The 15,816-nt window shown below is 40.6% G+C and overlaps 1 protein-coding gene and 1 long non-coding RNA gene across 6 annotated transcripts in view; one reads left to right on the forward strand and one right to left on the reverse strand.

The window, feature by feature from the left end:
- LOC112581614 overlaps positions 1 to 10,233 on the forward strand; it is a 33,918-nt gene extending 23,685 nt beyond the window's left edge. Inside the window, exon 3 of the long non-coding RNA XR_003106221.2 lies at positions 10,175 to 10,233. This is a non-coding gene — a long non-coding RNA (uncharacterized LOC112581614). The remainder of the gene's footprint in view (positions 1 to 10,174) is intronic.
- PANK1 (pantothenate kinase 1) overlaps positions 6,334 to 15,816 on the reverse strand; it is a 104,629-nt gene continuing 95,146 nt past the window's right edge. For all 5 annotated transcript variants that reach the window (XM_025274116.3, XM_025274115.3, XM_025274111.3 and 2 more), the window contains 2 exons: positions 12,423 to 12,548; positions 6,334 to 7,851 (listed from right to left, as the gene is read on the reverse strand). In XM_025274116.3, coding sequence (XP_025129901.1) covers positions 7,792 to 7,851; positions 12,423 to 12,548 — 186 coding nt within the window. In that variant the 3' untranslated portion in view covers positions 6,334 to 7,791. The remainder of the gene's footprint in view (positions 7,852 to 12,422; positions 12,549 to 15,816) is intronic.

Below are 15,816 nucleotides of genomic sequence, written 5' to 3' on the forward strand. Positions count from 1 at the left end.
TTTGCCAGGAAGTGACGGGACCAGATGCCATGATCTTCATTTTTTGAATGTTGAGTTTTAAGCCAGCTTTTCCACTCTCCTCTTTCCCTTTCATCAAGAAGCTCTTTAGTTCCTCTTCACTTTCTACCATAAGGGTGGTGTCATCTGCATATCTGAGGTTATTGATATTTCTCCTGGCAATCTTGATTCCAGCTTGTGCATCATCCAGTCTGGCATTTCGCATGATGTACTCTGCATACAAGTTAAATAAGCAGGGTGAAATATACAGCCTTGACGTAATCCTTTCCCAATTTGGACCCAGTCATTGTTCCATGTCCGGTTCTAACTGTTGCTTCTTGACCTGCATACAGATTTCTCAGGAGGCAGGTAAGGTGGTCTAGTATTCCCATCTCTAAAATAATTTTTCACAGCTTGTTGTGATCCACACAGTCAAAGGCTTTAGTGTAGTCAGTGAAGAAGATATTTTTCTGCAGTTCTCTTGCTTTTTCTAGGATCCAACGGATGTTGGCAATTTGATCTCTGGTGCCTCTGCCTTTTCTAAATCCAGCTTGAACATCTGGAATTTCTCAGTTTATGTACTGTTGAAGCCTAGCTTGGAGAATTTTGAGCATTACTTTGCTAGCATGTGAGATGAGTGCAATTGTGCAGTAGTTTGAACATTCTTGGCATTGCCTTTCGTTGAGATTGGAATGAAAACTGACTTTTCCCAGTCCTGTGGCAACTGCTGAGTTTTCCAAATTTGCTGGCATACTGAGTGCAGCACTTTCACAGCATCATGTTTTAGGATTTGAAATAGCTCAGCTGGAATTCCATCACCTCCACTAGCTTTGTTCGTAGTGATGCTTCCTAAGGCCCACTTTAAATGAGTAGAATATTTTATGAAATTGAAATGACACCATAGGTTAAAATAAAGAATATCCAATTAACGTACATAGTTTCACTTTTGTGCTATATATAAAGGATTTTTTCAACTTTCAAATGTAACTTATTTGTGAAAAATAGCTGTACTGAAATATAATTCACATACCATTTAATTAATTTATTTAAAGTGTATAATCAGTGATTTCTGAGTTGTACAAGCATCACTTCAATCAATTTAGAACATTTTTGTCACCAAAAAAGAAACCTCATACAATGAGCAGGAACTCATTTCTCCCAAATCCTTAGACTTAGGAAACCACTAATTAACTTTCTGTCTCTATATTGTGTGATGGTTTAATCTCTCAGTTGTGTCCGACTCTGCTACCCCATGGACTGTAGCCCATCAAGCTCCTCTATCCATGGGATTGCCCAGGCGAGAATACTGGAATGGGTTACCATGCCCTACTCCAGGGGATCTTCCTGACTCAGGGATCAAAACTGGGTCTCCTGCATTGAAGGCAGATAGTCTTGAAACTAGCCCCTTTCACTTAGCATAGTGGTTTCAAGGTTAATCCATGCTGTAATAGATACCAGTACTTCATTCCTTTTTATGGTTAAGTAATATTTATAGCTATAAATTTCTCCCTAAGCATTGCTTTACCTGCATGCAACAAAGTTTTGGCATGTTGTGTTGAAATTTTCATTCATTTCAGTGTATTTTCTGTTTTCTTTGTGATTCTTATTTGACCTATTGATTACTTAGAAATGTATTGTTTAATTTTCATATATTTTGAATGTCTCAAATTAGCATTCTCAAATTTGATAATATATCCTTGCTTAAAATTTTATTTCTGAATTTTCAAGAAGCTTTTTAAGAGACTCTGAGATGAGGCAATTCTATGGTAGTCCCGTACTTAAGACTCCGCGCTTCCATGAGTTGTGGGTTCAAGCCCTGGTCAGAGAACTAAGCTCACACATGTGTGAACTAAATTAAATACTCAAAGCTTACGAAATGGGTTAGCCATCAAACTGCTTCCCCCAAATATCTTTCATTTTCATAGAGGTGGTGGTAATGAACGAAAGCAAGATGAACTCACTGGCATTCCTTAGAAGCTGAGGCCATAACTTAATCATATTTGTATTTCATGTCCATCTGATTTTCCAGGCAACTCAGTGGGTAAAGAATCTGCCCGCAGTGCAGGAGACACAGGAAACGCAGGTTTGATCCCTGGGCTGGGAAGATCCTCTGGAGGAGGGCATGACAACCCACTCTAGTATTCTTTCCTGGGAAATCCTAAGGACAGAGGAGCCTGGCAGGCTACATCTGTAAGGTCACAAAGAGTCAGACATGACTGAAGCGACTGAGCATACCCCTATACCCATCTGACTAAAGGAAGTCTTTTTCTTTCCTATTATATCACCCTGTATCTGATTGTTTTTTCATTTATTTATTGGTCTCTGCTTAAAGTCAATTTTCCCTCACCAGAATGGAAGCCAAATGAAAGGAGGAACCTTGTTGTCTTATTCATAAAAGAATGTATTCTAAATGTTACTCAGTGCCTCCTGGATCATAGACATTCAGTCAAAAGTAAATAGAATGAGTGAGTACCTAGAAGACCCTGTAGAAAATGTGCATTCATTAAACCTTCTTCAACAAATTTGGAAGGATCATCTTCTGATCACTGGGAGGAAAAGTGCCTTCTCTCTAAACAGTTCTTACCAGTAATGGAGTTTATGGCAATCTCTGATGGTGAAACCTTCCCACTTACTAAACAGAACCACAACAGAATTGTATCTACGAGTCGTAGCCTTTGTCCTGTGGGAAAATGCTCAAGAGTTTATATAACCATCTTAGTTACAGAGAAATGTGGTCCACTAAGCAGCTCCTGGAGAACCCCATGGACGGAGGAGCCTGGTAGGCTGCAGTCCATGGGGTCGCTAAGAGTCGGACATGACTGAGTGACTTCCCTTTCACTTTTCACTTTCATGCATTGGAGAAGGAAATGGCAACCCACTCCAGTATTCTTGCCTGGAGAATCCCAGGGACAGGGGAGCCTGGTGGGCTGCTGTCTATGGGGTCGCACAGAGTCGGACACGACTGACGCGACTTAGCAGCAGTAGCAGTAAGCAGCTCCTGCACAAGGTCTGGCATAGTAGAGGAAATAAAGTAACCACGATAATGGAATAGTATGTATTCAAAAGCACAATACCCGATTTACTCATGTTAATAGGACATTTTGCTCTATTATCACTTTGAAGCCAGATTAATTCTAGTTTCACTTTACTTGAAACTCGCTGACGGCTCCACACTGACTACAGAAGAGACCAACATCCTTAATGCAGACGAGTCCTTTCAGAATCTGGCTGTTGCCCTCTCTCCTGTGTCTGGTTTCTCTCTCACTAACCACAGCCCGGCTGAAGCAGACAGCATCCAGTTTCCTGAATAAGCAAGGCTTCTTCTCCCCTCAATGCTTCTCTCACCCTGCGCTCTCTGCTTGGGCAGCCCTCCCCTCCTGGTCCTCTCGTTGCTCTGGGCTTGCTGGTTAAGACTCTGTGAAAACTTTTCTTGTACCCTCCTCCAGGAGAGAGGACCAATGTCTCCTTCAAGTGCAGCTTTCTACCCTCACTTGGAGGACTTCAAACAGGACTTAGTCCACGGCTACTGTTAGAACTACATTTCCCACCACTCTGCCCATTGTTGACCCCAGACACACTGGCCTCCTTACAGTTCTTTACCACTTCCATTGACATTTTCCAGGAGTAAAAGAATTTCTCCCAGGTATTTCCATGGTGTGCCCTCAACTTTATTCAACTCTGCTCCAGCATCACCTCCTAAGAGAGGTTGTCTTTGAGCATCCTAACCAAAGACATTTCTCCTTTTCATTTTCTAAACAGAATTACCTCGCTCTCTGGCCCCTCTATCTTACGTTTTCCTCTTTGTAGTACTGATATAACATTATGTGATTAGTAATGTTATCTGTCTTCCCTTCCAGAATGTAAGCTCTCTGAGGATGGGTCTGAGTTTTGTTTACTGCTGTGCATATTTGTGAATGAATGAATGACACCTGAAATTATATGGTTGGTTGAAGACGTCTGTCTTTCCCGCACTTGACAAGTATCGGTTATAACTTATTCCTCCTAGTCTACTCAGTGCTCCTTCCTGGCACAAAATAACTTCTTAATATTCCTTGTACAACTGAATGATGTCAAGTATAAATTACCTGTAACAATGGTTCTCAACAAAGGGACTCTGAATCCAGGTAAAGATGGATGAAGAATACATAAACTGAAGAATACAAGTAAATATTTCCACAATTCCTTTACTGAAACTCTTGGCACCAGATGTGTTTCAAATTCAGAATGCTTCCCTACTTAATTAACACCCTTAGTGGGGTCTGGCAGAGAAGGCAATGGCACCCCACTCCAGTTGCCTGGAAAATCCCATGGATGGAGGAGCCTGGTAGGCTGCAGTCCATGAGGTGGCTGGGAGTCGGACTTGACTGAACGACTTCACTTTCACTTTTCACTTTCATGCATTGGAGAAGGAAATGGCAACCCACTCCAGTGTTCTTGCCTGGAGAATCCCAGGGACGGGGGAGCCTGGTGGGCTGCGGTCTCTGGGGTTGCACAGAGTCGGACACGACTGAAGCGACTTAGCAGCAGCAGCAGCAGTAGGGTCTGGGGCAGTACCTCGTAATCAAACACATTAATTTCTTTGCAACGTGTAGAGACCTCCAAAGTGTCATAAATAATGCTCAAGTCAACTTTTTCTGTGAAATGAATTATCAAGATAAATTTTAAGAGTTTGGGATTTCAGAATTGTGGATGTGGGCTGTAGATGTAGACTAGCATATTGAGACCTGTGTAGTATTTTCATGCTAAAATGGGTTCCCCACATTCCAGTTTAGAAATCACTGATTTAACCTGTTCATTTAAAAAAACATCTATTTTTTTTTCCAGCATAGCTAGCATTAATGAAGTATATACTGTGTATCAACCTCTGTGCTAAGCTTTTTAAGTATACAGGTAAAAACTACTATCTGCCTCATTTTATAAGTGAGAAAGAGCTTCCCAAGTGGCGCTAGTGGTAAGGAACCTGCCTGCTAATGCAGGACACATAAGAGACGCGGGGTTCGATCCATGAGTTGGGAAGATCTTGTGGAGGAGGGCATGGCAACCCACTTCAGTATTCTTGCCTGGAGAATCCCATGGACAGAGGAGCCTGGTGGGTTATGGTCCATAGGGTCACAAAGAGTTGGACACGACTGAAGCGACTTAGCACACATATGCACACATATGAATGAGAAAATGGGTTTAAAGAGAGGGTTAACTACTTGCCCACACAGCTCATCAGTGGATAGGCTGGATTCAAATGGAAGCTGTCTCACAACCAGATGTCCTGCTGTGGATCTTTCTTCTGGTCACCCTGACTTCATGGAGTTCAAGATAAGCATTCTTCAGTTCAGTTCAGTTCAGTCACTCAGTCGTGTCCGACTCTTTGCGACCCCATGAATCGCAGCACACCAGGCCTCCCTGTCCATCACCAACTCCCGGAGTTCACTCAAACTCACGTCTGTTGAGTCGGTGATGCCACCCAGCCATCTCATCCTCTGTCGTCCCCTTCTCCTCCTGCCACCAATCCCTCCCAGCATCAGGGTCTTTTCCAATGAGTCAACTCTTCACATGAGGTGGCCAAAGTACTGGAGTTTCAGCTTCAGCATTCTTAGTCTTGCCAAATTTCTTCATGATGTTGAGCCAAAGTGTCTGTTATTCAAGTGAATGTAAAAAAATTCCTCTGGGTACTACTCCCTCAATGTTTAAAAAAAAAAAGAAAAGACTGGCTATAAGTAGCCAACATATAACTGATATTTGTATAATGGAGTAATTTATTTCCTTAGCTAAACCCATGTTATATACATTTGTAATGAGAGATCAAGTGATTCCAGATAATTTAAATATTGTGTAGTTGCACTAACATGCCTTGATTTCTTTTGAAGAACCATGATCCAAGGGGTGTTATTCCCTGACGGATGAGAGTAGGAATGGCAGAAGAGAACAATCTGAAACAGGTACTCTCACAGGCGATATGTGGGTTTTCACACTTACCTTTTTCAAAAACATCTTAGTTTCTGGAATTTTTTTCAGCCAGGTGGAAGTTGATCAAATGTTTTTGTGATGACCAAATTTTGAAATTCTTTCAGAATTATCAAATATAATAGTGATCTTTTGGGAATAAGGAGTTAGTTGTGTAAGAACAATAAAGCTACATTAAAAAAATAAATCCTTGCATAGGGCTACACCACAGCTTTAACTGAAGACAGAGTGTTTTGGACCTTACCAAGCTTATGTGAAAGCTTCAAATTATGAAATGTAGAGTAGCTAAAGTATAACACATATTCATTTTATGATACAAAAGCAGATAATATGGACATAAAGGTTAAGATATGAAAATGACATATACACTAAAACAAATCACAACAGAAACAGGCTTTATTTCAACCAGACAAGTGAATACTTTCATTAACATCAACTTCTTCAAGACTTGAAGACATGGAAATTAAAGATGGTGCCCAGAAGGCAAAGAAGGAAAGTTTCATCATGGAACAATGGTATTGCCCTTCAAAAATCCCTTTCGACAATATGCTCAATTCAAAAGATTAATTAGTTCTAAATCATTAGATCTCATGTGTTTCAATATTTGTACAAAGCTCTCATTTTAAAGTTACCCATCAGTCCCAATGATATCTTTCAAACAGAAAAAAAATATATAGATCAGTATCATAATTTTTTTTTAAAATTTTAGAAAGTGGGATTGAAATACAGTTTTCAGTCTAAAATATTTTAAATAAAAAAGTTTGTTATTTTTTAAGATGCATTGTTACAAAGCTCCTAGGTACGTACATGTACAAAACACAGATATTACTACATGACACCTCAACCCATGACTTCTCCTAAACATCCCAGTGTGAACAGTTATCTACCAGGAGGACTTTCCCTGTAAATTCCAGCATCTTGCACAGGATTCGCTGCCACTCACATGCTCTGCATGGATGAGGACATTTAATCAGAGAACATTTCAATGTAACATTATAACCTAACATAAAAGAAATTCAATGCAACACTTTATATTCATAAGGGTGATGAAAAAATTGCATATATTAATCATTTTCAACTTTTGCTAGACTCACTAAATTCATGAACACTTCTTCAGAGTTTTCTCTTCAAGGGCACTTTTGAGAGCTTTAGATCTCGTGCTTAACTTTGTATTGAGTTGGTCAGCACCTTGATTAATATGAACAAGGACATTAAAGAACGAATGTGTTGCGGGGGTGGGGGGAGGGGAGTCATCCGAGGACAGAAACGGGGAAGGATTCTCTTTTTCCATAAGACAGTCAAACAGAAAAAACGAGACCAAAAAAAGGTAAACAAACAAACAAAATAGTGTTCACAGTAAAACATGCCAGATTTGTAGTTTCATTTGAAACCAACAGCAAATCATGAAACGTCATGAAAAATATGTCAAGGTAAAATCTTCTAGAGTCATTACTAAATGAAATTAAAAATTATCACACTGATCAGTAAACCCCAGAAGAAAAATAACCAGCACTTACATTTCAGGTCCTTCTTTAAACATCATTCAATTTTTCAGAGTCAATGCATAAAATTGGTAGGTTTGGCCACGCTGCACAAATGTTTTTCTTTTTTTAAAAATACAGTATACAGAAAAAACTCTTGTATTCCCCATTTTGAATCATAAGCTCAAAACCCAAGAGTAAAAGATCAGCAAGAAGGATTTTAAATTATGTACAAATCCAGCAGGTTCATCTGCCATAATGGCTTGGCTTCCGTCCCAGTGGCTCTCACCCTCTCCAGCAGCAGAGCTTGCGTCCCTGTCCTCACAGAGGGCTGCTCCATGTCTATGGCTCATCTCTACTGGTCATCAGGCATTTTGAACAGTTCCAACAGTGCCCCGACAGCTCCAAAGTAACCCTACAACAACAATGGGAAAACTTCTGTATGATTATCTCTGAACCTTGGCCCAATACCTGCTGTTTTTCATAATTTGAGGAATGCTGCCCACTAATGCTGTGTGTGCGTGCATGCTCAGTCACTCATTCACGTCTGGCTCTTTGAGACCCTATGGACCGTAGCCCGCCAGGCTCCTCTGTCTGTAGGATTCTCCAGGAAAAAATACTGGAGTGGGTTGCCATGCCCTCCTCCAGGGCATCTTCTTGACCCAGGGACTGAACCCACGGCTCTTTGTCTCCTGCATTGGCAGGCGGGTTCTTTACCACTAGCACCACCTGGGAAGCTTTATATAATAAGAAATTTAAAATCTGAACTCTGGTATGAAACATGATAGAATAATAATAATAAAAATGCACTGCGTATCTATTTGCTTATATACATTAAATAAATTGACAGATGTAAAGTGCTTAGAAAAATCTCTGGCACCACAGTATACACTACTACCTTGCTGTTGAGTATTTTTAGGATTTTTTGGATTATAATTATTTCATTTTAATCCTTGTTATGGCAAAATTCACATTATTACCTCCATTCCACAGATAAGAAATGGAAGGTAATAAAGTAAATTACCCTTTCAGGGTCACATGCCTTGTCCTGGGCTCAATCCCAAAATCTATCTGACTCCAAAGTGGTAATGTCTCACAGGAAGGAACTCTAAGCTTCTCTCATCTGTAAAAATGAAAGAACCTGAAAAACAGAAATATTTAGAGAAGTTGGTTTCCAAAAGGCAGGAGACGCCTCTTCTCTGCTATTTGCCTGGCTCAATGGTTACTTCCTGCAGAAATGGGTGGCAGATGTCAGAACACTACACAGCAGGGATCTCTGCCTCCACTGCCAACTGCTAACATTTATTGAGGGCTTGCTATAAGCTAGAAATTGTTCTAAGAACTCTGCATGAATTTCTTCACTTAATTTTCACAATAACTTTATGAGACAAATACTATTATCACTTCATTTTACAAAAGCTAAAAGAGAATGGAGTAGTCATTGACTAAGGTCTCCAAGTCAGTGAAAGCCTGTGTTCTCAACTGGTTTACTAGACTATTTCTTTTAGTTCCAAGATACATGCGTGTGCATGCTCAGTCAGGTGTGACTCTTTGCAACCCTATGGACTGTAGCCCACCAGGCTTCTCTTTCAAGAATACTGAAGTGGGTTGCCATTTCCTGCTTCAGGGAATCTTCCTGATCCAAGGATCAAACCAGCATCTCCTGTGTCTCCTGCATTGGTAGGCAGATTCTTTTACAACCAAGCCACCTGGGGAGTCCACTTCTCTTAGGAGATGCTCACTCATATAAGTGAAATGAATGAGACTGAGTGAGGACTCCAGGCAGGGCAGGAAAGCCACCTTACCAGCCCTCCCAAAAGTTCTCTCTCCATACCTTCCTCCAGAAAGACCTGCCTAACTGAGAATGAACCCAAGGAGGTAGAGAATTTTCTGAGAAGTAGCTACAAGGAGATACAAAAACGCTCTATTTTCATTGGCCATAGAGACTGAGTTTAACACTTAGTAACAAACCATAGCTATCATCCAGAGGCCTAAGACTGTATGAAGGATATGCCTTTATACCTGGAGAAGTGGGTTTCCCCAAAACATTGGGTCTTGCTCCCTATCTTACCATCAACTAACTACCTGTGTGCCCCTGTAGATGGCTTTTAATCCCTGATGGCTTCCAGCGTTTGTTTTCTATTTTAGTCCAAGAGGATCATAACTTAGGGTTGCCAGATAAAACAGATAAATGCTAGATAAAATAAGTGTGTCCTATATTTTTGATTGCTAAATATAGTAACACTAGGGTTTCCCCAGTGGCTCAGTGGTAAAGAATCCACCTGCAATGCAGGAGCCGCAGAAGATGCAGGTTCAATCCCTGGGTCAGGAAGATTCCCCTGGAGGAGGGCATGGCAACCCACTCCAGTATTCTTGCCTGGAGAATCCCATGAACAGAGGAGCCTGGTGTGCTACAGTCCACAGGGTCGCAAAGAGTTGGATACAACTGAAGCGACTTAGCACAGATATCCAGAAGAGTGTTTTTCTTTTTCATTTTATTTTTTTAAACAAAACTTTACAAGGAAAATCGATTAACTAAGTAGATAGAAAGGGAGATGCTCTGGTTGGGGGAAGGAAAGTGAAAATTCTGAGGCCCCATCCTCCCCACAGAAAAAGTTAATATCATTTCTTAGCCTGCGTAAAAACACGAAAACAAAAACTTTCTTTAGTACTAATGTCTATCATTGGCCTTTAACTCTTTTGTATTTAACTTCCTATTGTTTTATATGCTTTAATAGAACATAGGTTTGCTGCTGCTGCTGCTAAGTTCCTTCAGTCATGTCGGACTCTGTGTGACCCCATAGACAGCAGCCCACCAGGCTCCCCCGTCCCTGGGATTCTCCAGGCAAGAACACTGGAGTGGGTTGCCATTTCCTCCTCCAATGCATGAAAGTGAAAAGTGAAAGTGAAGTTGCTCAGCCGTGTCTGACTCTCAGCGACCCCATGGACTTCAGCCCACCAGGCTCCTCCATCCATGTGATTTTCCAGGCAAGAGTACTGGAGTGGGGTGCCATTGCTTTCTTCAAGAACATAGGTTTAGAGAGCCCTAAATAACTTAGAAATGCATCAGCAACTTTTCAAGTAAATAATTCAGTTTGGAAATGAGAAAAATGCTACAGTATTCATTACAGTGGAAACTTATGATACTTCCTGTTCTTCCTGCTGCATTATATCCAAGGCACTGGCTACCTGCTATGATAAACAGCTGCCTTCTAAAAAAAAAAAGAGCTGCTTTCTATAGTATTGATTTTATTTTCTTCCATTTTAAAATTAATTAATTTGTTTTTGGCTGTGCTGGGTCTTCATTGCTGTGTGGGCTCCTCTCGTGGTGAGCCGGGGTTACCCTCTAGTTGCAGTGCTCAGGCTTCTCATAGCAGTGGCTTCTCTTGTGGAGGAGCATGGGCAAACAAGTTTCAGGAGTTGTGGCACATGGGCTCAATAGCTGGGCCCGAGAGCGCTGGCTCAGTGTTGACTCCACGGCATGTGGGGTCTTCCCAGAACAGGGATTGAACCTGTGTCTCCTGCACTGGTAGGTGAATTCTTCACCACTGAGCCACCAGGGAAACCCTACAGTATTGATTTTAAAGGAGGATAGAGAAGGTGGGAAGAAAAGAGGGCCCCCCTACTCATTCTTAGAAACCTCCAGTTTAGAAACTGGATATAAGGGACTCGGAATTAATCAGAGCTCTACTTCTGTAAGCAGGCTGCCTAATGTCTAGCACACTAGCCTCTCAAGGCCACCAGGTTACTAAGAGGAGCCTGAACACTTCTGTTCTCACCGACTGAGTTGTTTATTTGCCAAGGGTCAGTTGTGTTTATCCTCAAATTTGTTTATGACAATTTCATTGTTAATGTAATAATCTAATGTAATTATATACCACCAAAACCAATAAAAAGAGTACAAGATGAATGGTCACCTCTATGAAAATCCAGTTATTTTCTTAAAAATGATGAAAAACCTAGTTAATAATAGTGAAAGTTGCTAGGAGAGTAAATGTTCAAAGTTCTCATTACAAGGAAAAAAATCTTTGTAATAATGTGTGGTGGTGGATGATAACTAAACTTATGCTATTAATAATAACCGTTTTATAATACATACATATATTGAATCATTATTGTATACCTTAAACTTATACAGTGTTATGTGCTAACTCTATCTCAAAATTGAAAAAAAAAAAAAAAAGCTACAAAGATTGAAAAAGGTAGTCACAACTGTTGTCCTCTATTTAGGTAGATTCTACATATGAAAGATTGGGATAATTTAGAATGATTTTGCAATCAAATTACTTCATAAGGATCTTTAATTTCTTGATCTACTTTAAAGAAACAAACCAAAAATCAAAAAATGTACATAATACTGCGGATTATAAAAAAGAGACAATTACAAAGCTCCCATCAGCAGAACCCATGCTCAAAATTAGGTCTTGGACCTGCCTCAAAAAATTGGTGAGCAAATGAACATTTACACATTTTATATTAAAATAGAATGTTGAAAGTAGGGAGGTATTTTCCTAGGATCACTCATTTTTTAACTTAAAAAAAAATTAACCATCTACTAGTCTTGATTGTCGGAGAAGGCAATGGCACCCCACTCCAGTACTCTTGCCTGGAAAATCCCATGGACGGAGGAGCCTGGTGGGCTGCAGTCCATGGGGTCGCTAGGGGTCGGACACGACTGAGCGACTTCACTTTCACTTTTCACTTTCATGCACTGGAGAAGGAAATGGAAACCCACTCCAATGTTCTTGCCTGGAGAATCCCAGGGACAGAGGAGCCTGGTGGGCTGCCGTCTTGGGGTTGCACAGAGTCGGACACAACTGAAGCGACTTAGCAGCAGCAGTCTTGATTGTTGGATAAGACAGCTTCCATTTTATATACTGTTCTTCCTTATCTTTTGCATAAATACAAACTAAGGAACCCACTCACATGTTAGACAACCCAAAAATGCCCACAGAGGACAATTAAGTCCATGTGAACTCAACTTACCTCATGTTCCAAAAACAGAGCTTTTAGCTGTCCTTTGGACCAAAAATCCATGGCGTATGCTAGCAGCTTCATGGAGACCATATTGATTCTGAGAAAATTCCCAACGAACACAACCCTATCAATATTCTGGGAAAAGAAAAAACGAAAGATAAACAGTGAACCGTGGCATAAAAATAGCATTTAACAGATCCAATGCTTTGTATATCACTGCGCTCCAGGACTTTGCAGAGCGAATTTGTTGTTGTTGTTAAGCAGAATTATTTCAGGATTTCCAAGGTGAAGCCAAATCAACCTCATAGTTCATTCCACAGTTTGCATGGGTGAGGCAGAGACTGATATTGGGCTTGTTTACAGGTATTATGTTAGGTTGTCCTGGGTCTAATATAAAATTCACCTCCCAACATTTCATATATGAAATTAAAACTGGAATTCAAGCTCATCTAAATTGCTTGTGCCTTCCTTCAATCCCCCAAACTTCCAACTCTAAAATATTATCAACTTATAAATTATTTTTTTTTATAAATTTTATCTATTTTTTAAAAAAGGTTTTGGTGCTGCCATCGCAGCACCAAATCCCAACCACTAGGCTATCAGAGAACTCCCAACCAACTCATAAATTAAATGGTTATGGTATGAGTTATTCATCTAACAAGTCCGGTCAGGTTGCTCTGTTGCAAACACTGGGAATACAAAAAAGAAATGATACCCAGTTTCGCCCTTTAGGATATATGATGAAATATCCTGTTTGATGAATATGTGGGTTACAATAAGATAATGAAAATCACATTTATATTTTTGTTGTCATGGATACAGATTTGTATTCTGAACACACACCTCACACTGAACTCGGCCTGTCTGCCACACAGACGCTGCTCACCATCACTCACTCACAGAGTCGGTTGCTATGGTCACTCACATAAAAGGGAACAGAGTCTTGGGATCTGGCATTATTTTCTGTTCAATCTATCAAGAGCAATCCGAGTGTGGGAACATCACTTTCTAACTGTCTCAGATTTCAACAATACCTGTTAACAAATCTATTAACCAGAGTGAAAATTTTCCCTGGGTAGAGGTGTGGGAGGTAACTTCAATGTTTCTACAAATAAGAGCTGTAGCCACAAACTGCCCAGGTAGGACTTGCTCAAACTTTCGGTCCTGCATTGCTCTGGCAGGAAGCCAGAAGAAAGGGAAATGGCATTAGAATGTGATAGATACTCCTATTTCAAATAAATTCCAGGTGCCTCAAAGATATAAATGTTAAAAAAAAAAAAAAAGCAAAGGGACAAAGAAAACACGGAAGAATTCTTTTTAAAAATGTCGAAGTAGAAAAGGTATAACACTCAGACTCCATTAAAGAAAAGTCTGACATATTTAATTCAAAAATCAAATATTTATTCTGCATGTTTACCCTATAATGCAGATAATATAGAGTCAAAACAAAACAGAAAAACTAAAGCCAGTGGCTACCTCTGGGGAGGTTAGAATTGAGGGATGGGGTGGCGGTGGTGACTCGTGTATACTCTAGGTGTGGTGTCTTCAGAGCTCTGTATTGTGTGTTTGTACTCTCTATTCCAAAAAAAAAAAAAGAATACAAACTTTAAAAGTTGGTAGAGAACTATTTGATAGCATTCCAGTAATCACAGAAAAATATTTTAGAGTCAGTAAATGTGGTGCCCCTCCGTGAAACGGCTGGAATCAAAGATCCTCCAGTCAGTGACTCCAGGGAGCAAAGCAATGGCTGGCAGGACGCTGGCTGACAGAAGCCTGGCCCCAAGCGACCCGTGAGTCCTCTTATTCATTCAACACCACAGAAACATTCACAAGAGTTACTCCAACTGTTAATAGGATGTACCATGGCTACACTATAATCCAGCAATAAATGGTATTGACACTGAAATAAAAGTAAAAAATAAAAGCAGTTATTCTACTCGTAAAGTGATTATGATACCTGTAAAAAGATCCACTGTCTCACTGCAGCTCTCTGGAAAGTAGGGGAAATGGCACCTACTGCTCTATTGGATGGGAGACATTCCACCCAAGTGACCTTTGAGAGTTTATGGGCACAGCCAACTATATACACTAGGGCTTGTTTGGCTACTTGGGAAAACTTCCCTCAACAGTTAATGTCAAAAAGTAAATTCTCTGTTAAAGAGAATCCCATGACCACAGTGGACTTTGAAAGGCATGTCTCTGGAATACATACTTTCATCTGAATACCACCCTCATTTAAACTCCAACTGAAATGGGGGCTTACAAAAAGCATGACACTGATCCATAGGCCAGTGACAAATTCTGTTCAGTGCTGTAAAAGGAGTGTGTCTCTTTCGTAACCCTAGAGTTCAAAGGCAGGGCTGTCACCCACCTGTCATAAAGGCTGCCTCCTACCCTGTTTAATATTCCACTGTTCAACTAGAAGGGGGCTGGAGAGGGTTTCTGCAGTTACCTGTGGTGTTCTGATTCTTGATCTGAGTGGTGGCTATACAGGTGTGTGTGTGCACTCGTGCACGTGTATCTGACAATTTGTCAGCTGTACCCTTGTGATTCGAGCCCTCTTCTGTATATATGTCACATTTCTATGAAAACTCATATTTTAAAAACTCTTACTGATGCTCCAGTGCTAAGTCGCTTTAGTCGTATCTGACTCTTTGTGACCTCATGGACGGCAGCCCACCAGGCTCCTCTGTCCGTGGGATTCTCCAGGCAAGAATATTGGCAAGCAGGGTCTTTACCACTAGCGCCACCTGGGAAGCCCCACTACTGATGCCACAGTGATTCTTTAATACTTTTGCTATTACTTATTCCACATCCTAATGCCTCTTTCTTGTCTTTCTAATACAACTCGGCGAGAACTATTCTACTTGACACATCTTGTATTTCGGAAAAGGGTTCTATTCTCCTCAAAGTAATTTTGCAATGTTTTAAAACACGTTACCAAAGCTTTGTCAGTCACCAACTCTGCCCTTTCTTGTGCCTGGGGCTCTGGCTGGCCTCAGCTGTAGCAAGCTCTCTGTGCTTTGATAGCCCTGTACAATGCTGCTTGAACTCCATGCCACAAGGCAACACTGTAAAGAAGCTGAAAGCAGAGAGAATATCGAAAATTGCAAGTGGAATGTTTTACCTGCAATTGTTTACAAGGATGCATGAGCTTTCCCTCACCATTCAATAGGTGTGTGTCCACGAGGTTGGAGAGGTTATAGTATGGACTGTCATTTTTACTGTTTCCCCGGTTAGATGGTTTTATTTGTCATAACCCAGTGTCTCCTTAAAACACATACTCCTCTCCCTCCCCCAACACACATCCCTCATGTTCTGCAAGGTATGATTATGAGAAAGAGCAGGTTTTCCAAGGATCTGTAGTGTTGTGAGGGTCACCAGTTACTGCACTGCCAAAAAT

The sequence above is a fragment of the Bubalus bubalis genome, chromosome 23 (assembly GCF_019923935.1).
Source record: "Bubalus bubalis isolate 160015118507 breed Murrah chromosome 23, NDDB_SH_1, whole genome shotgun sequence".
NCBI lineage: Eukaryota > Metazoa > Chordata > Mammalia > Artiodactyla > Bovidae > Bubalus > Bubalus bubalis.